We start from the raw sequence: 19638 nt of genomic DNA, 5'->3' as shown, positions 1-19638 counted from the left end.
CTCTTAAAGGGATGGTTGTCCTGCCCCGGGTCTATACTTGGGGTGTGTGTGTGTGTGTGTGTGTGTGTGTGCGCGTGTGTGTGTGTCTAGTGTTTGTCTAGAAAAGGATAATGCCACTTTGAAAAGCCAATTCCCTAATTAGATAATTCATACCCCCCCTCTTCCTTCGATGTTATCCTCAGCTGCTGTGTATGACATGTGTGCGTTTGTGTGTCTGTGTGGTCACTTCCTGCAGAAGTGAAGGACTGTGAAACACACTTCCTGCCCCTTTGGCAAGCTGGCTACTATATACCCTTATTAGGACCACAAAGAGCCAATGAGAATTCCTCCCATAGGTTCTTGTCTTTGTCCAGTGCCCTTATCCGGTGAGCTAAAACAACCCACTTAAATCTCTGGTCAATTTATGAGATGAGCTTTGCATTGCAAACATCCAAGTAAGTGTGTTAACGTAATAAAAATAAATGTTGCTGCAGTTTAGATACAAGCCTCACGAGCATATGGGTGTGTGCTTGTTGTACTTTTAGCAGGTTAATCAGTCATAGTTTTCATAATAGGCCTTGCGGTTTTTAATACCAAACCACATACACCTGTAGGCATGTTCTGGAAATGACACACCTGTCTATTACTCATCTCAGCATCTCAGAGTCAAGCAAAGTTGAAATGCAGCCCCCGCCAATCCGAGTGGTGAGCGATAAGTGATCTACAGCCTCCTAAGTGTTTACTGTAAACATACCGCAGCCAAGCTTGACCACATGTATCACTCTGCTCTTCTCAAGTGTGTGTGTGTGTGTGTGTGTGAGACTGGTATGTCAGGGTAGACCTGTTAATCAGGGTGTTAACAGTGCTGTCAGTGACCCTGAGACTGGAACCACCCCACGTCCTGGCACCACCAAGCACGAGTTTCTGCCATGAATTTGCAAACCCATTAGCACATTCTTCAGTGCATGTTTTACTGTCTCACTCCCTCAAGTCATTCACTTAAATGAGATGAATCGTGCATCTGCTGCACTTTGCCTCCAACGCACAAAGATTCAACAGAAGATAGAAACACCCGTAGATGATTGAAATGCAGTTGAGAGACAACGTGCAGACAATATGTTGATGATGGGAATTAAAACTATGATGGGTTGACTCAATAACATCCAAGTCATCTCAATGGACAACAAGATGAAATCACATATTTCAACTCGTTTCTAGGAGTCTGCTGTGTGCTTTGCGGCATCATCCCCATTGCGCCCGCCACAATAAATAACGATGCCCGAAAGGACATAAACTGTGTTTTATTGAACCCATGAAGAGCCCCAGATTAATACTTGACAGGACGCAGGTTACTTTTCCATGTTGTCTGCCTCCTTGGTCCTGTCAGGGCGCAGGAGCGCCATCTGCATGGGCCACGCCCAGTGGACACGGCTGGACCAATCAGAGGCCGCCAAGCGGAAAAGTCTCCTTTTATGGAGAGGGGCTGCGGCGCGCGCTCTCATAAAACCCTGCACCGCGCGGGCCTCCATCGCAGTCAGGTTCAGACCCTCCGGAGCGCAGTCACAGTCACCCCGCAGCGCCGACGACCCGCGAACAGGTAAGCTTACGGTTCGCTCGTGTTTTAAAAGGCGGGCGTATCGGAGGGCGTTACGATATAGAAACCGGTAACTTCATGACGTTCAGCCATTCGTTCTCTTTAAATGTCTCTAGTTTCTTTTTTTTTCTTACGTTTTGAGTAAGCTGTCAAAGTGGATTTCCGCGCTGTAAAAGAACCCCGCTAAACATGCGCCGTAATTCACTAAAAGCAGAGTGCTGGGATGTGTAAGCTTGGTCTGTCTTTTGTCTCTGGTGTCTCTGAGGACGGACCGGTGGACATAAATCGCACGTTGTCGTGTAGAAACCGTTGCTATGACACTACAGCGACCAAGTCATGCGAGGGTCATTTCATTAGATGTTGTCTTTCTTTGCTTTTTTTTGATTGGTCACGACGTGACTGTCCACCTGATTGATGGGTGTGTAAGTTCATCCGCCTCGAGTATTTAAATGTCCCGTAGCGGTGTGTGGGCACTCTGTCGTGCGGAGGGAGTGGTCGTGCCCTCGTATTTGTTTTAATGTTTACCGGCTTCACTGCCTCACATTTGCCTTATATGGCCAGAACGAGACAGGGCTTTTTTTTTTTTCCCCTCGGGATTAGAACCGGCACGTGCTCCACTGCGACATCCAGCGTCTGGTCTCCATAACGACCAGGCGCTGAACAGCGTGCACTGTGTGCCAGATGTTTAACCCGCAACGGTCGCACAAAGCAAATCAGTGTTTTAAAACGTTTCCCCCCCCCCTTTTTTTTTTCTGCCCAGAAAAAAAAATGGAAGACGAAATCGCCGCCCTCGTTGTGGACAACGGATCCGGTATGTGCAAAGCTGGCTTTGCCGGAGATGATGCTCCCCGTGCCGTGTTCCCCTCCATTGTTGGACGCCCCAGACACCAGGTACAGTTTCCACATGTTTAGATCCTACACTAAAAATCACACTGCTCCTCTTTTGTCTTGATTTTTAACAAGTGCTCCTGATTTTTCCTCGCCAGGGTGTGATGGTCGGTATGGGCCAGAAGGACAGCTACGTCGGTGACGAGGCGCAGAGCAAAAGGGGAATCCTGACCCTGAAGTATCCCATTGAGCACGGTATCGTCACCAACTGGGACGACATGGAGAAGATCTGGCATCACACATTCTACAATGAGCTGAGAGTTGCCCCCGAGGAGCACCCGGTCCTGCTCACAGAGGCGCCCCTGAACCCCAAGGCCAACAGGGAAAAGATGACCCAGGTAACCATGGAGGACCGACTGCAATGTCCCCTCTCATAGGAAACCCTTAATGCGCCTGCAGGTCCTCGACATGGGAAAATCTCAATCTATGGAATTTCTGCCTCTGCTCAATCTGTCCCTTTCCTCCTGCTCATTCAATCTTAGGTTTCTTTTATCCGGTGCTGATCTTTTCATTTCTGCGGATGCTTCAGGTTTCTATCCTCTCTGCACGTGATAAATCAGGAGTGATGTTGCCATGTCGTCAAATAAAGCTTGTTTTTAGACTTATAATTGATGACCAGCATCTACAGTGGTGTCTGCATGACGCACCAGATAACCGCACAGTTGCCATGTTGATTCTTAAGTCTATTAATCCTTTATAGTCTTTGCATAAATGTGACCGCATGCTGTGTTTTTCCGTAACCATCTTACTCAAGATGGCCTTGACTCTGATTTCAATCTGCCTCTTTCTTCCAGATCATGTTCGAGACCTTCAACACCCCTGCCATGTATGTGGCCATCCAGGCCGTGCTGTCCCTGTACGCCTCTGGCCGTACCACCGGCATCGTCATGGACTCCGGTGACGGTGTGACACACACAGTGCCCATCTATGAAGGCTACGCCCTGCCCCACGCCATCCTCAGGTTGGACCTGGCTGGCCGAGACCTCACAGACTACCTCATGAAGATCCTGACCGAGAGGGGTTACAGCTTCACCACCACAGGTTGGTGCTCTAGAACTTACTTCAAAAACCACCTGGTCTTTTTGAATGTGTAGACCTGAATGGGGGGAAATATACCGAGGACTGACTCTAAAATGTATTTTCTCCTCTTCCAGCTGAGCGTGAGATTGTGCGTGACATTAAGGAGAAGTTGTGCTACGTTGCACTGGACTTTGAGCAGGAAATGGGCACCGCTGCCTCCTCTTCATCCCTGGAGAAGAGCTACGAGCTTCCCGACGGGCAGGTCATCACCATTGGCAACGAGCGGTTCCGTTGCCCTGAGGCCCTCTTCCAGCCCTCTTTCCTTGGTAGGATGTTAACCGATGATAAACCACGGAGGGGGTGGGAGGAAGTTTTTGAGGTGTGAAACACAAACTCACTTTTTACTTTACAACCTCTTCTAGGTATGGAGTCTTGCGGCATCCATGAAACCACCTTCAACAGCATCATGAAGTGTGATGTGGACATCCGTAAGGACCTGTATGCCAACACCGTGCTGTCTGGAGGCACCACCATGTACCCGGGCATCGCTGACCGTATGCAGAAGGAAATCACTGCCCTGGCCCCAACCACCATGAAGATCAAGGTATAACTCGTCCTCTTTGCTGGGACTAGTGCCCTCCTCAGGCAAAACGGATGTTGTGGGATACTCTTTATCTCTACTTCCACCTGGTGGACAAACTTTGTTAATTAAGCAGTATCTAAGATCTTGCTAGTCTTTAAGCTTCTCCTGTAAATTAATTCCATGGATTTGGCGTGACTTTACTTATTCTTGCTCTCTGCAGATCATCGCTCCCCCGGAGAGGAAGTACTCTGTGTGGATCGGTGGCTCCATCCTGGCTTCCCTGTCCACCTTCCAGCAGATGTGGATCAGCAAGCAGGAGTATGACGAGTCCGGCCCCAGCATTGTCCACAGGAAGTGCTTCTAAACAGACTTGTCAAGTCCACTCCCCAAAACACACACTGCTACAAACCCAAACGACTGGCTCTGCATACATGCCTACACAACACCAACACACTGGTGTATGCAGAGCCCTCGACACCACTTCCCATTTCCCCCTCATCACTATAGCACCACGGCCCCTGATGGGAGAAACTCTGCAGGAAGTACCAGGCGGTGTGAGTGAGGGACATGATGTCAATTGTGGTGTTTGTGTACGTCATTCCAGATGTGTTTGTTCACCTTATTTGCCTCTATGAAGGTCCTTTTTCTCTGGTGGGTTCACTGCCCAACAGACCTGTAGAATTGCTTATGTAAATTATGTAATCTTTTTTGTTTTTGTACTTTCAGCCTTAAACAATACTTGGTCCGGTTTGTCATAATGCAAAGCTTCTACCTTGTATGGGGGTGTTGGCAGGATTGTGCATGGGGCATCGAGCCTCTGGTGTACACGACAACCTAATAAAACGCACATGTCTGAGATTCCAGTCCTACTTGGTGTTTATTCATTTTGATTAGCTATTGTAAATGTTGCCTCTTATGGGTATCTGGAGGAAAGTAAATGCAAAACATGGTTGCAAGCAATTGACGTCTGCAATGTCTTTAATTCCAGCTGATTGACCTGAGGCTGACTCTCTAAAATGTCATGCCATCTATTGGTGTTGCAGGTTGCAACCAACTAAACACTTACTTTCCAACGATATGAGGACTTATGGATTTAGAACAACCAGGGCCTGCATGTATCCATGTAGCTCTGCTACAAGACTAGATTTATAACATTAGACTATGTATCCATAACCTGCATTTTAGCACATGTAAATGGCTTAAACTGTCACCAGGTCCATGCTGGTCCTATACCTGGCTATTCTCTTCAGTAACCTCTGTATCACCAGTATTACCCAAACTATGGTATTGCAGCTACTTGCTGTATTCAATTCATAAGTAATTTTGGTTATTGTATGATTTATATTTTTGTTCAGTCTAATTGTGATTTGAAGGAATGGCTGGTACTAGAGGACTTTATAACTAGTCCACAGTGAGAATAAAAACGACATATCCACAAAATAAACCCATATCTTGTTTTGACTAAATGAATTCATAAAGTAGGTATTTCGGGTATTTCATAGAAAAGGAAATTATATGGAATCTAGTAATTAATTTGACTTTATACTACGCACTGGTTTCAGAGGTAGAGCAAGCACTCTGGGCAAGGTTTATATATATATATATATAGCAATCAATGAATCACATCTGATTAAAATATATCTATAAACATGTGTGTGTGTATATATATATATATATATATATATATATATATATAGAGAGAGAGAGAGATTTAATTAAGTGTGATTCATTATTGATTACTTTTTATAGATGTATCCAACAGGATGAAAAGACGTTACCAGCTATAACATAAAATGCTGCTTTACACAAAAATACATAAGAATATAATCATTTGATATTTTAATTATATTTTCAAAGTGCTAGTTACTTTTCATCATCCAACATTCTTTTTTCAAATAAACATTTTCTAAAGGACATTTTAGGTTCAATTCACGTCATGACTAATCTTTTTGTTCTGACAGCACTTTTTTTTTTTTTTTTTTTTTTTGCGACCGACCGGAAACATGTCCGTCACCGACAGACTTCCGCCACTGTGCAGCAGCAAACGTCGTCCGTCCTGTCAACGGATGGACGCTACACCCGGTAACGAATCCAGCGTTAAGCGGTCTCACCGGAAAATGAAGCGCTGAAGCGGCTCGATGAACACTAAAGAATTAAGTAAAAAAAACAACAAGAACCTGTCGACCATGAGCGGGACCGTGAGAGGGATTTCAGAGGACATGGACCGACAAATCGCACAGGTCCGGTAAACCACCGACGGTTAACGGTAACGTCGAGCACAGCGGCTCCGCCGGCGTAAGCTAACGTTAACGCTACGTTACCGCATTCCCGCCCGGTTTGGGTCGTTCGGTTAGAAGCTGCCGTAGAAAGACGTGACGGGAGGACACGAAGACACTTGTATCGATACGAATATTTTGACCATTGCTGCTGTGGACGCTGTAAATCACAGTTTAATCCCTAATTTACAAACAGTTTTAATGCTTTTCCTCTTATCGACACTTCACCTGACGTTATAACACCAGTTAATAACTCAACTAACAACGGGTGTCTTTCTATGTTGTGGTATCCATTTTTTTGTCATTTATTGGATCTTAATCGAAAGTCTGAGGTAAATTCAAAATAAAATAACCAGATTGGAATATCTGATTTTTTGGCACCTGCAGCTAATTCAGAAATAGCAAATATCTGAATCTGTTGCCAAATTATATCTTGGAAAAAAAAGTGTTATGAAGAGCCAGTCGCTCCAATTGATTTGTGTATTGTCGACAGTGGCTCCATGCAACCGGACATTAAATGGATGATACGTCGTCACGTTAACCACATACAGCTTCTGTCTCTTTGTTGAGCATCAAGAATTGGTGGTTTCTAAACCAGAAGGATTTGCAGCATCTTGGCCGTTGTTTTAATTCTCTGCGTGGAACACGCAGAGGGGTCTGACGCGGTTTGACGTCTGTCTCAGGCTGTGTTCGACGAGGACGCCATATCCTCCACCTCGGTGGGGATGTCTGATTTGTCCGACGAGATCCTGCTGTGCATCCTCCGCCACGTTCCGGTGTGTGACCTGGTGCGGAACGTGTCCAACGTCTGCCACAAGCTGCACACGCTGTGCCGCGATAAGACCCTGCTCACCAACGTCAGCCTGTCTGAGGAGTATCTGGTAAACGTTGAATACATTCTGTACTGATTTTTCTATCCAAGATCTCCGTGTCATTGTGTATATTTGAATAAAACCCTTTTATTTTGCTAAAACAGTGGAGTATTTGTTTCATTTCAACAGATGGATTTAATGAAATGACTTCTTTGTTTCCTCCAGGCTGACGATCTATTGGTCCGGCACATTTTAAAGCGGTTGGCCAACCACGTGCAGTCTCTCAGCCTGAACGGTTGCTACTGGCTGGCCGGCTCCACGATGGAGCTTCTGTCTCGCTGCAGAGGAGTGACGCACCTCGATGTCACCGGCTGCCGCCTCACTTCCCTGCGTCTCTCCCGTCTCCTCTCCTCCCTCTCTCTGCTCAGATCGCTGGCTTTCGACGTGACGCCGGGCTTCAGCTCCGCTCAGCTCAGTTCGGAGGCGGTGGACTCACTGAGCCGCCTGTCGGAGCTCAGGCAGACACTGCTGACGCCGAGCTATGGGGTGGTGCCGTGTTGCGCCCAACTCCGCAAGTAAGAATCCGATCAGATTACTGAGATTTCGCAGGGGACACAAAGTAAAGGGATCACCGACAAGATTCCAATTCACCCTGAGCTCAACATGAACGTTCGTTCACATTCCATAGTGAGCAACACAATAACTTTGGGGACATTTCATCACAAACTACTAGTGCCTGTCCTTCGTACCTGAGGAGTTCTTTTTAATGCTTTTTTATTTTCTAAAAAGGATGAGCAATATTCTAGTAGATTCAGGTTTGACTCTGGTGCTTTTATGTGATCCTTTGTCAAGAAACATGGCTTTAGTTTTCGTTTGACGCCAAGGAGGGGACCATGTCAGAGTGGTCAAGTGACTCTGGCATTCTTATTCTTGCGGCTATACCTCCACACTTTGTGTTACTATTTTCCTCCAGCGTTGTCAAATGTGTGTCTGCGTCCTGCAGGCTGATGCTGCAGTTTGACATCTCAGATGTGACCAGAGAGGGTATCGGTGTTTGCTGTCAGTTAATGATGGGTCAGAGCAGCGTGCCGCATTACCAACAGCTGGAGGAGTTCACTGCCAGGCTGGCTCCGGGAGAGGTTAGTTTGTGTCCGTATCCATGTAACCGTGTACACGCGTCAGTACGGTGCAGTTTGTATCCTTACGGGTCCATGCGTGTGTTGTCCTGTCCTCAGGTAAACCAGACCTTGCTCCTGCTCTACCTGGCCGTCTTCAGCGTTCACGTGCCAAAGCGCCTCCGGGTTTTCCTCGTCTCCATCCCCGGGCCGAACCCCGCTCACTGGCCCGCTGCTCCCTCGCTGGCCCAGAGCTTGGGTCAACGCGGTGACCTGGAGGCCCTGCAGCTGCCCCGGTCCTGGCTGGATTCCTTGTCCCTGAAGCGAGCCCTGGAGGGAAACAGTCCCAAGCACCTGAGCTTCAGCCGCTGCCCGGCGCTGTGGCCGCAGGTGTTCCAGTCGTTGCTGGAGGGCGGGGTCCGAGACGCCACGCAGCTGACCAGCCTGAACCTCAGCGGGATCAACAAGGTCCTGTACTCGGAGTGCCGCAGCGTGGAGGATCAGCTGGTTCCCGCAACGATGAGCCGCTTGGCAGCCGGCTGTTCCAACGTCAAACAGCTGAACCTGATGCACACGCACTATCACCACGAGAGCTCGCCCGGGCTGGGCGGGGAAACGCACCTGTGCGCCAGCTTGGCCAAACTGGCGCACCTGCGGCTCCTCACTCTGCCCGCTTGCGCCCTGTCAGACGGGCTGAACACGCATCAAATCACCACGAACCACACGTCCCCCTCGCCGTTGTTCCTGGGCTTGAAGAAGCCCCCGCGTCTGGGGATCCAGAACTACAAGCCCGACTCCGAGTCCTCTCTGTCCGGGGACAGCACCTCGGGGCTCGCCCTGCTCTTAGCCGGCTGCCCTTTTTTAGAGACCCTGGAGGTCATCGGCCCCGGTTTCGTCTCCGCGCTGCCGCGGCTCGAGCCTTGCACGCGCGCCAGCGTGGAGCCCCGGGGCATGTGCGCGTGGGCGCGGGGGGTCGGCGACGCGCACTTAGCGGCCCTCGCGGCTTTGACTGAGTTACGTCGCCTGACGCTGGCCGGGCTCCCTGGGGTGCTCAGGGGGACGGGGCTGGTGCAGCTGACCAGGCAGTGCAAGGACCTGCAGGTATTGTCCCTCGCCAACATGGGTTCACTAAAAACCATGAACTACAGCCCTGCCTTGCTGGACACACTTAAACAGTGCACGCAGCTACGGGAACTCAGGTGAGAAGATGTGTCATTTGGTGTAATAGTGACCTGTAACCATCAGGCAGGACAGTCGTAACTGTCATTAGACGTCTTCTTTAAATGATGTTGTTTCAGAACATTGAGAAAATTTAATGTAATGAGATGGAGAGTTGTTGGTTGTTCCTTATAATCATATAATCAGCTTGGTGCCTTCACGCATCGGACATTGTGTTCCAGGTTAGAGCAGCCGTACCTGAACGCCAGCGCGTCCTTCTTCGAGGCGCTGTCCTGCTGCTCCCGTCTGCAGCGCCTCTGCCTTATCTCGCGCGGCGGCGCCTTCGACCCGTCGGCCGTGGAAACCTTCGTGGAGCGATGCCGCCACGTCGTCATGTGCCACATGTTCACGGGGGGCACCCTGGTGGCTTGTCGCACGCTGCAGAAGGTTCTGCTGGACAGGTCGGTGCCGGTTTGGATCTCCCAGGCGGAGCTGTTGGAGGTGCTCGCCCGTAGCCGGTGTGTCGCCTACAGTAACCGTGCACCTGCGTCCTCTCTCCGTTAGGTTTTCAAACGATCGCCCGGCTCTGAGCGTCGTTATCTACCCGTTGCAGCATGAAGACCTGACTTCTGTCATCAGGGACATCCCGCTGACACTGCTGGACAGGATCACTTTGTTCCAGAGCCACGTGGCGCAACCACCACATCTATTGCCGTTGTGACATCACCAGAAGGCTTCGGTGTGATCGGTGGTCAGGAGCTGCTCGGGCACATTTTATTCTGCAGGATTATTAAAAAAAAGACTGGTCTTTGTTTCAAGCTTGTCAACAGCAATCATCATCAACAACAACAACCACTATTTTTCTCATCACGTGACACATTAATGATGTCTGCAAAAGGTAATTTACAATTTATTGTTCTAGGACTTTTCACATTTGTAGTTGTTTGAGGGGCCCTCAGTCGTAAGTAATCTACATAACTACACTACATCTGTTACTTGGAAAATAAGTGCCAAAAAAATGATGAAGGGATGTTTCTCTTCAGATACTTTGCACAGAAGATCTGAATTGAATTCTGTTGTATTAAACTCCATTAGTAACTATTGTCTGTGTCCCGTTTGCCTTTTCATGTAATTCTTTTTAATCATCACAACATACTGTATATCTGCAATTGTGTAAAAGCAATGTTTTTTGGGGGGAAATGCCCTTATTTACTTATTTGTCGGGAGTTGGATGATGAGTATGACTCTCAGGTTTGTTTGTTCAAAGCTACGAGCTACGAGTCCTGCTGCCAGCGACTAAAAGGTCACCAGCTAGCTGAACTATTTCCACCACACAGGGGGTGCATGGCGTTGTTATCCAGCGGAAAGGAACCCCCCAGATCGAGTGACGCTTTTTGACCACGCCTCTTCACTGCGGGTCACACAGGCGGGCCGAGCCGATGACCCACAGCCCGGCGTAGAGCGGCCCGGTGAAAGCGGTTTGCTCTCTGTGCAGCAGCTGCAGCGCCGTGTCGCACACGCAGTAGTAGGTCAGACGACCTGCCGTGTGATCGAGGTACACGCCGACTCTGGAGGACCGAGGCTGCGGCACCACCGCCGCCTCCTCGTCCCCGTGTCTGAAACACTCGCCGTTTCGGTTCATGTCCAAACTCCAGGATTTATCGTTGCAGCCGAACGCACACTCGGCGTAATAGTCCGACCTGCCTAGATCTCTGTACGCCACCGCTATCTCAACAGGGCCGTCGAACTGCACCTCCCAGTAGCAGCGTCCGGACAGACCCGCTTCACTCAGCACCTGGTAGAGGTGAGAGAACCTGTCCGGGTGTTCGGGGTAGTCCTGGACCACGTCCGTGAGCTCCACCTTTCTGTTCCCCTCAGACAGGACCATCTCTCTGTGGGCTGTGTTTGGGTCCAGGGTCAGGTGGCAGTAATCTGTGGGAGGACGTGTGAATGGGAAGCCAAACTCGACGAGCGGAAGCAGCCGATATGTAATACACGGGCATTGAATTATCGATTGAGTGCAAGCAGCGTCGTGGTCGGCTGCCACGTTCTGTTACAATCTGTTTGTGTTTGCTTTTTTTCGATAAAAATAAGACTCACATTTCATGAAGTCTTCTCTGGTCTGAGGTTCATCTGTCAGTGAATCATCTTCCTCACAACACACAAAAAATACACCGTAAGGATTTAGTTTGAATTTGATAAATTACAAGGATGAACCATGATGCTTTTTTATAGCAAAGTTTGTTTTTGTGCTGCTGGTGCATTTGCATAGTTGGTGTGATGTGTTCCTAATCTTGCAGAGATTTCCTGTATGAATTATATTACTTATTATAATTAGGTTGCTCTCCACAACTCTGGCACAATACAGAACAAAAAGTGTGAGGCAAAAATATATTGAGGTACGTGTGATAAAACCTGAGGAAAAACCAACATTTGTCCACATTATTTAGAGCCGAAGGCAGGAATTCAACATAACTCTGAGACAACTGCAACCTCCGAAATAACACTTAATACATACATAATACAACATTAGAAGAATGGTGTTTTAATAATATTCCAGTATTCGTAACAATAAAGTTCACAGCCTCAAAAATAGATGATTAACTCAACTGATAAAGAAAAAGAAAATGTGCAATAGATCATTCACAGCAGGGCCGCCTGTTTGCCGGCTGACGCTTTTGTCACTGCAACAAATGACTGTTTATTGAATTGAACTTTGGAGCCAAGTTCACACACTGTTGTATGGCTCTTCTTACATGGTAAAAATGTTAACTAATTGGATCATACTACGCAATGAAAGACCTTTATTGTGTGTGATAATTGAACGTCTTTCTACATTTAATGATTAATCATGCCTGACTAATATGAGCGTGTATTTGTATGTTGTATTTTACCTTTGACGCGTGCAGCTGCCTCTCTGTCTTCCATCGCAGGTTAAAACCTCCAGGAAGTAAAAATACTTCGTTACTGTACTTAAGCAGAAATTTTGGGTATCTATACTTTACTGGAGTATTTATTTTTCAGACGACGTTTTACTTCTACTCCTTACGTTTTAAAAACAGCCTCGTTACTTCCGGCTTGTCGCAGTTCAAAAACACAAACACAAAAAACTGGATAAATGTCGCTATGCGGACAGTGAATGTGACTGTGGTTGGATGAGAATATGAACATTTAGCGTCCAGACACCCGGTTGGTTTTCTCCGCGATGCGCCGGCAGGTAAAAGGAAAGTTGGTATTTAAGGAGCCTCCTCTTCCTCTTCCTCCTCCTCTTCCTCACGCAGAGTCCATGTAACGTTAAATGAGCATCTTCATGACCGTGGGTTTGTCCTAAATGTTTTATTGAGAGTCTGGCGCCACACAGCGACTTGCAAGCAGCGTATTAAATAAAGTGATGTTTGTCTTAATGCGGCTTTGGAAATGAACACAAAGGGATTCTGTATTTGCTCATGAGGCCTGAACTTACTGGTTATTTGGCCGATGTTTTGAGAACCGACCGCTGCAGCTGTAGCGCTGTGCCAGTCCCTCGTACATGGGCTTCAGGGATCAAAATGAACTTGAATGAAAGATTAAAACTAGTCGTGATGCCAAATATTTCATATATTATCCTAATCATTGAGGCATTAATGTGTTTACATTTGACTGACTTTAAACAATTCTCGTGGTTTAATCTATTACAAGATCCTAATTTATTAGTTGAGTAACATCTGTGATATGCAACTAGTAATTAATGCAGTCAAACACACGTGAACACAACTATAAACTAACATGTGGCGTGACACCAACATCAATGCATTTATAGACATGACACGTGTACTAAAGTACAGTATTTATGGCTAACAACGTTTATAGTTTACTATTCTCTCAGTACGTACATAATATGTATACAGAATGTATACATGTAATATACAATATTTAGCATAATAAATATACAGGGTATAGTGTAACATATACTATATTGTTAGTATTTACAGCTAAAGACATGTATAGCTGGCTGTTCTCTAAGTACGTTTACAGTATATAATGTTTAAACAGTATAAGATGAACAGCTAATGAGAATCTGTATAATTATTCAGATAAATATGCAGCGTTTTGTACGTCATTTAACACAGATTCTCATTAATTGGCAGATTCTAATTAAAAGGCTATAAATATAGCCTTTATATATATATATATATATATATATATATATATATATATATATATAGCCTACTTTTGAGGGGAGTGGCCTAGATTTACCTACAGCGCTGGGTAGTTTAACCGCACAGGCAAACGAATCTATCACCGATATAGTCGATCAGAGTGGGACGTCCAATCCACACTACATGAAGTGTTGTCAACAATTCACGTGCGTTTAATATGAACAATTATCCGTTTTAATTCAAATATCGTGAGTGGGGATTCGTTTCAGGGTCCGAAGCGCCAAAGTGGGCGCTTTATAATTCCTGTTCCTTATCTACTGCTCATGTCTGGTGTAGTTTTTGTCATTGAAACATCGTGGCGCACACAACATGACGGAAGCTACGCAGCGTCCCCGACGTATTAAAACATGATGCTGTAGTTAGCAAATGTTAGATTAGAACTACGGAATATGTTAACGGCCGTCGCGAGAAACGGGGGGAGAGTCTCGGCCTCCGTAGCTAAATTCTCCCTCTTTTCAACGGCGAAGAACTCGACCGGGTCCCCGACTCTGACCGGGGGGCGAGATGTGTTCCGACACCGGTCCTCCGGGCTCGTCCTCACTCCGGCTCCCCGGCAGCTGCTCCCCGCCAGATGCGCGTCCCTGTCGGCTGCGTCCCGTGGGGGTACGGAGCCTCCGGGGTCCCCTTCGGACACAACCGGAAACCACCCCCCGGACCGGGGGAACTTCGGCTCCTACTCCAGCGACATTTCCTCCAGGAAGACGTTCAGGAAAGTCAGCCCCTACATCCGGGACCTGCGGCACGGGGATGGCGAAGAGGACGCGGTTGATGAGCCGGTGACCTCCGTGAGGAGGCCCGGGAGGAGGAACACGCCGTACTGGTACTTCTTACAGTGCAAGAGGCTGATCAAAGAGGACAAGGTGAGTCCAGTTCGCCGGCATCACCCACGTGTCCTCCCCCGTGTCTTCCTCGCCTCTGTCCGTCGGTGAGCTCTACGTGTCCTCTCGCAGCTGCAGGAGGCGCTGGACGTGTTCAGCAGGGACATGCTGCAGGGAGAGAGGCTGCAGCCGGAGGAGTTCAACTTCTCCGTGCTGATCGGAGGCTGTGGTCGAGCTGGACAGCTGAAGAAGGCCTTCAGACTCTACAATGATGTAGGTTTATTTTTATTTTTAAGTTATTAAATGCACATGAATGCTGATGTACACATTTTTCACATCAGTCACTTGTTCAGTAATCTGATGCAATCAGATGCGCGTGTGGTCGTCTTCCAGATGAAGAAGCGAGGTCTGGATGCTACGGACGCCACCTACACCGCGCTGTTTAACGCCTGCGCCGAGGCGCCTTCCAAACAAGCCGGTCTCCAGCAAGCGCTGAAGTTGGAGCAGGACCTCCGTCGCAGGAACCACCCACTCAGCACCATCACGTACCACGCCCTCCTCAAGACACACGCCGTCACCAACCACCTTCAGGCCTGTATTCACACCCTCCGGGTAGGACATGGGTGTGTGTGTGTGTGTGTGTGTGTGTGTGTTGGGAGGTTTGTGCACCAATTAGTCCGATTTCTACATGAGTGTGTGTGTGTGTTTGTAGGAGATGCTGCAGAACGGCCATGCTGTAACTCAGGAGACGTTTCACTACCTGCTGATGGGCTGTTTGAGGGACAAACAAACAGGATTCAGACTGGCTCTACAGGTACAAACATGACATTCATACATCGATACACAGTGTGTGAGAAGAAAGGACTATTTACTTTTTTGTATAAAAGTTGCCGGCTGCGAGAGGAAAAACGCTTAAATCTTTGGTCATCACTACGACCTGACTTGCATACAATCGGGGTGTTTTTATAATCCTATTATTGCATTTTAAGTATGAGATCAACCTTTCATGACCCCAAAGAACGACTGCGACCTCTTTTTGTTTTCGGTTCAGGTTTGGCGCCAGATGCTGAGGTCCGGGCTTCGCCCAGACTCCAAGAACTATAACCTGCTCCTGCGAACTGCCAGAGATTGCGGCATTGGCGATCCCGCCGTGGCCACTGGCGTGCTGCTGAGGCCCGACCCGATGGACGAGAGGACACTCGTGCCTCACGTAAAGTCCGGACACATCGGTGTAATGGACGTTGACCTGCTGGAGAGGCAGCTGTGTATCCAAGCGGACCCCCGTCAGCAGGGCAGCCCGGGCAGCGAGCAGGAGCCCCACCTCATAGACTCCACCCACTTGGTGCCGGTCAGACGAGCGGAAACCGCCTCACCTGCCGCCGACGCTGCATCCGATTCGAAAGGCCCCAACCTACTGGACCTTTTCGAGGGTAGGAGGGGGGGCGTGGTCTCCCTCGGCACCGTGGACGGAGCGTCGGATAGGCTCGCCCTCATCGGGGGGGCGGAGGGGTTCCTGGAGAAGATGGCGGCCGACGGCCTCAGTCCGGACCTCAGAACCGTGACCCTGCTGGCCGACGCGATGGAGCCGGGGAGCCGGTCCCTGCAGACGCTGCTGAAGGTCGCCAAGCGGCACAAAGTGAAGCTGGACGTCGCCTTCTTTAACACCGCGATCCGCAGAGCAGCCAGAGCTGGTGACCTGGAGGAGGCAAAGGTGCACACAGACACACACACACACACACTCCAGGCATCTTCTAGGTGTGAGTTGGTGCTTTTTATTACACGTCTCTCTCTCTGTCTGTCCAGGCGGTGTTGAGTGTGATGCGACAGCGCAGCGTCCGCGTCGACGTGCAGACGTTTGGAAGTCTGGCGTTGGGCTGCGAGCGGCAGCAGGACGGCCTGCAGCTGCTGCGAGACATGGAGGTGAGGAAGCTCGCATCCGAACGGTCCCCGTAGATTTAAATCAAGTACAGAAAATCATCCGTCTGCGGCAGCTGCTTTTTCCTTTCTCCTTTTGTTATGTTGATTCAACACAAAGAACAGAAAGTGTTGATTATTCGTTGCACCCAGAGATAAACAGTAACATTGTCATGTTAAATATTCAGTGAGTATTAACAGTCGCAGCACTGGTACAAGTACCTAAATCTGACATGTGTTTATTGCAGGAGGCGGGACTTAGGCCCAACGTCCACGTGTTCTCTGCTCTGGTTGGCCGAGCAACTCGAAGGCTGGATTTTGCTTACCTCAAAACAATGCTGAAAAGCATGAGAAGCATGAGCGTGTGGCCGAATGAGGTCATCATCAGACAGCTGGAGTTTGCCTCCCAGTATCCTCCCAACTATGACAAGGTAAAGCACAGGGAGCTGCACCAAGTAGCCACGACTTACCTGAGCATGGAAACATGTCCGCGTGGGTGCGTAGGTGCAGATTCTGGTCACAGCCGAACAAACTCCAAACTCTTTTTGATCATTTTAGCAGATGTGACAAACGCATTTCAGCACCAAGGGGGTGAATGCAATGGAGCAGTTAGCTGCTGAAGAGATGGATATTTTTAGACTAAAAAAAGCAGAACAGGGGAATTTGTCCCTGACTCACTGGATGTCTAAATATACAAATGTCGTGAATACACCTAAGTCTACAAGTGTTATGAGCCCTCTGGCTGGAGGCGTCATCACACTGATTAAAGTCAGACTTTTGTGTAAATGTTGCATTGACCCCCCCCCTTCATGTTCCACCAATCCCAGTTCAAGTCCAGAAACAACTACCTGGTCCAGATCGATGGTTTCCGTGGTTACTACCAGCATTGGCTGAGAGCCATGCCTGCTCAGAGCGCCGAGGACCATCAGGCGGACCTGAAGTCCGAGGCGGACGTCAGAGGGCTGAAGACAGAAGCTGCGGATGGACTCACAGCGGCTCAGAGGAACCAGAGAGCAGCAGCGAGGAGGTTCAAGCCCCACAACAAGGACAAGAGGAGCAGCTCGGCTCTCTAACAGAACCTCTGCTCGTTCGTCAGCTGATGGTCTAAGCTGTGGGGGTCTTAGGTGATGGAACTTCCTTCAGTTATTGCAAATCCATTGATTTTCCCTACAGATGTAAATGATTGTAATCTATATTGCAATAAAGTACAATTCAAGTTTGAAACATGAATCTAATTGTAGTTGTCTATTGCATTATAGTTTATTTGGAAAGAGATGTTTCAGTGGAGAAATGTGTGGTGGTTATTTGAATAAAGGTGAAGTGCCCCATATTACAATTTGGATTATAGAATTAGAAGTTCACAGGATGTGAGGTTTGTTCATTTTTTTTAAAGAGACTTGATGAACTAAAAGGGGAGGAAAACCGATTTAATCTGTCAGGATTATTCATGTTTCGCTTGATGTGCCTCAACGGGACAGACAAACTGAGTTGTTTGATAACTTTCTGAAAAATCTTTTCAGCGAGAAAAAAGTTAAATGAGAGGAATGAAAATAAGAATTGGGTGACGTGTGAAAGGAAATATGGCAATATCTTTAATTTATGGATTGATCAAAACAAGACATTTACTTTTTAAAAGGGAAGAGGCAGTACAGGGTCCTTAAGGATCACTCAAGTGTTAAAATTCGTTTTATAGAAGGACTCGAGCAAATGAAAAGAGACGTTCACATTGAGAGGATAATAATAGAGCTGTAAAATGGAAAAGGAGATTTTTTTTTTACTTAGTCAAGTATCCGTCTTAGTTTATTGACCATTGGGAAAATAAAAACTCGCTTTAACAGGTTTTCTGTTTTGGGGCAAAAAGAAAGACATGCATAAAAAGAAGACCGTCTTGTTTTCAGGGAGTTATAGTTGCTCATGAAAGAAATCCAGAGACACCGACACAAACGAAATCTGGTATCTATTAATTTATGTATTTTAATTATAGTAACTAACGCTACTTTACGAAAATGAAATGTATTTATTTGTTCCTCCTTCGGCTGTATGATGATTTAACGCTCCACAAATCCGTCCAGCAGGTGGCAGGAATACACCCGGGAGCTAGTTGGCCAACCAACAGTAAGAACAACGAATAAGAATATTATACGTCACATCCGGTCTCGGGAGTTTTGGAGAAAGCCGGGCGGCAAAAAACTACTTATTGACTTTTTGGACAACCAAGGTAAGACAACTAGTCGCTAATTAAACTTAAACAACTATTCGAATGCGTTTTGTATCAATATTGTGTAGCAAATAAGTACTTTTAATGTTGTCACGTGGTGCCTTTTACGTTAACTTTCGATTTCCTGTCTCCAGGAAAACTTCTTAAAACTACGAAAACAACTGTGGTTTGGTCTGTTTTTAGAAAGACGTGTCATGTTTTGTAACAAAGACACAATAATGTCTCCTCTTTATCAATTGTCCTCTATATTCTATCGGCTATTCCCCCCCTGCTAGACATTGTTTGATGGGTACAGCGGTGGACACTGGAGAAGTCATCGTCATCCTCAGTGACGATGAAGATGCTGAAGAGAACATCTCGTTCAGTGATCAGTCGGTTGTCATCGTGGAGGCGGAGGACGTAAAGAAGAGCGGTAACAGCTGTGTTCACTTCTTCCACCCCAGCAGCCTGGACGTGCAGGTCGTGATCTCCTCCTCTCCCCTCCTGTTTCAGACTCTGCTGTAGCTCCCGTTGCTCTGGATGAAGACCTGGTCATCACCTTCTCCCGCCGCGCGGAGGTCCTCCCTCACGCACGCTACGACTGCCCCATACACGTCTTCACGTGAGTGAATTGCATCGCTTTCTTGTTTTTGTTTCACCTTCACGAGAGACGATCTCACCTTCCTCTCCTCTGATGCTCAGGGCGACAGACGAGATCGGCGCTCCTGCGGCCGGTAACCAGCTCATGTGTGATCAGTGCTTCTGCTACATCTGTGACAAGCTGGCGTCATTGGTGCGTGTGGACGTAGTCTTTAAACTACATGCACAACACAAACGCAGACATCGAAACATCCAGAACCCAGAACCCATCTATCTGTTATATTTCCATGAGTCTAACAGCTGCTGCTGCTGCTGCTGTTGTTGTTGTTGTTGTTGTGCTCTGGATAAACGCATATATTCATTCCTCAATAAAGATCATTTCAGGTCTAGTTTTTCATGTTGTTCTGGTGTGTGTGCGTGTGTGTGTGTGTGTGTTCTCAGTGTCAAATGTGGTGTTGCAGCGGACTCTGTCACTGCAACAGCCA

The 19638-nt window shown here is 47.6% G+C and overlaps 5 protein-coding genes across 10 annotated transcripts in view; 4 read left to right on the top strand and 1 right to left on the bottom strand.

The window, feature by feature from the left end:
• Positions 1-312: 312 nt before the first annotated feature.
• Positions 313-4922, top strand: actb1 (actin, beta 1). The gene is made up of 7 exons (XM_040186064.2): positions 313-1576; positions 2334-2464; positions 2560-2799; positions 3256-3502; positions 3616-3807; positions 3904-4085; positions 4285-4922. The coding sequence occupies exons 1-7, from the start codon at positions 1339-1341 to the stop codon at positions 4426-4428; spliced, it is 1374 nt and encodes a 457-aa protein (XP_040041998.2). The 5' UTR covers positions 313-1338; the 3' UTR covers positions 4429-4922.
• A 143-nt stretch (positions 4923-5065) lies between these two features.
• On the top strand, positions 5066-10527 carry fbxl18 (F-box and leucine-rich repeat protein 18). 4 transcript variants are annotated; one of them, XM_040186063.2, is made up of 7 exons: positions 5066-6304; positions 7024-7221; positions 7378-7727; positions 8156-8291; positions 8388-9368; positions 9668-9886; positions 9990-10527. In XM_040186063.2, exons 1-7 carry the CDS (start codon positions 6203-6205, stop codon positions 10041-10043), a joined length of 2040 nt encoding a protein of 679 aa, XP_040041997.2. In that variant the 5' UTR covers positions 5066-6202; the 3' UTR covers positions 10044-10527. The 4 variants fall into 4 exon arrangements, with proteins under 4 accessions (XP_040041997.2, XP_040041996.2, XP_077935662.1 ...); XM_040186062.2 differs by having other exon boundaries at positions 8388-9466; XM_078079536.1 differs by having other exon boundaries at positions 6102-6330.
• On the bottom strand, positions 10323-12689 carry LOC120824907 (stonustoxin subunit beta). Its single transcript, XM_078079537.1, has 4 exons — positions 12475-12689; positions 12320-12366; positions 11526-11573; positions 10323-11357 (listed from the first exon to the last, which is right to left on the bottom strand). Exons 2-4 carry the CDS (start codon positions 12351-12353, stop codon positions 10834-10836), a joined length of 606 nt encoding a protein of 201 aa, XP_077935663.1. The 5' UTR covers positions 12354-12366; positions 12475-12689; the 3' UTR covers positions 10323-10833.
• Positions 12690-13693: 1004 nt separating this feature from the next.
• ptcd1 (pentatricopeptide repeat domain 1) lies at positions 13694-17586 on the top strand. Its single transcript, XM_040187510.2, has 8 exons — positions 13694-14484; positions 14575-14715; positions 14836-15054; positions 15155-15256; positions 15494-16153; positions 16246-16362; positions 16605-16787; positions 17184-17586. The coding sequence occupies exons 1-8, from the start codon at positions 14014-14016 to the stop codon at positions 17427-17429; spliced, it is 2139 nt and encodes a 712-aa protein (XP_040043444.2). The 5' UTR covers positions 13694-14013; the 3' UTR covers positions 17430-17586.
• Positions 17587-18425: 839 nt separating this feature from the next.
• The window catches only part of LOC120825554 (uncharacterized), a 6533-nt gene continuing 5320 nt past the window's right edge, over positions 18426-19638 (top strand). For 2 of the 3 annotated variants that reach the window (XR_013450499.1, XR_005713131.2), the window contains exons 1-5: positions 18432-18574; positions 18850-18986; positions 19067-19175; positions 19256-19346; positions 19595-19638. The exon at positions 19595-19638 is cut by the window's right edge and continues 107 nt beyond it. Coding sequence is in view for 1 of the 3 variants with exons in the window: in XM_040187209.2 (XP_040043143.2) it covers positions 18860-18986; positions 19067-19175; positions 19256-19346; positions 19595-19638 (371 nt within the window). In the remaining 2 variants the exon portion in view is untranslated. Of the gene's footprint in view, positions 18575-18849; positions 18987-19066; positions 19176-19255; positions 19347-19594 lie in introns of all 3 variants that reach the window. The other variant, XM_040187209.2, reaches the window with a different exon arrangement.

Source organism: Gasterosteus aculeatus, chromosome 9 (genome assembly GCF_964276395.1).
Source record: "Gasterosteus aculeatus chromosome 9, fGasAcu3.hap1.1, whole genome shotgun sequence".
NCBI classification, from domain to species: domain Eukaryota; kingdom Metazoa; phylum Chordata; class Actinopteri; order Perciformes; family Gasterosteidae; genus Gasterosteus; species Gasterosteus aculeatus.
Note: the sequence above shows the minus strand (reverse complement) of the source record. Positions and strands in the feature narration are given on the sequence as shown.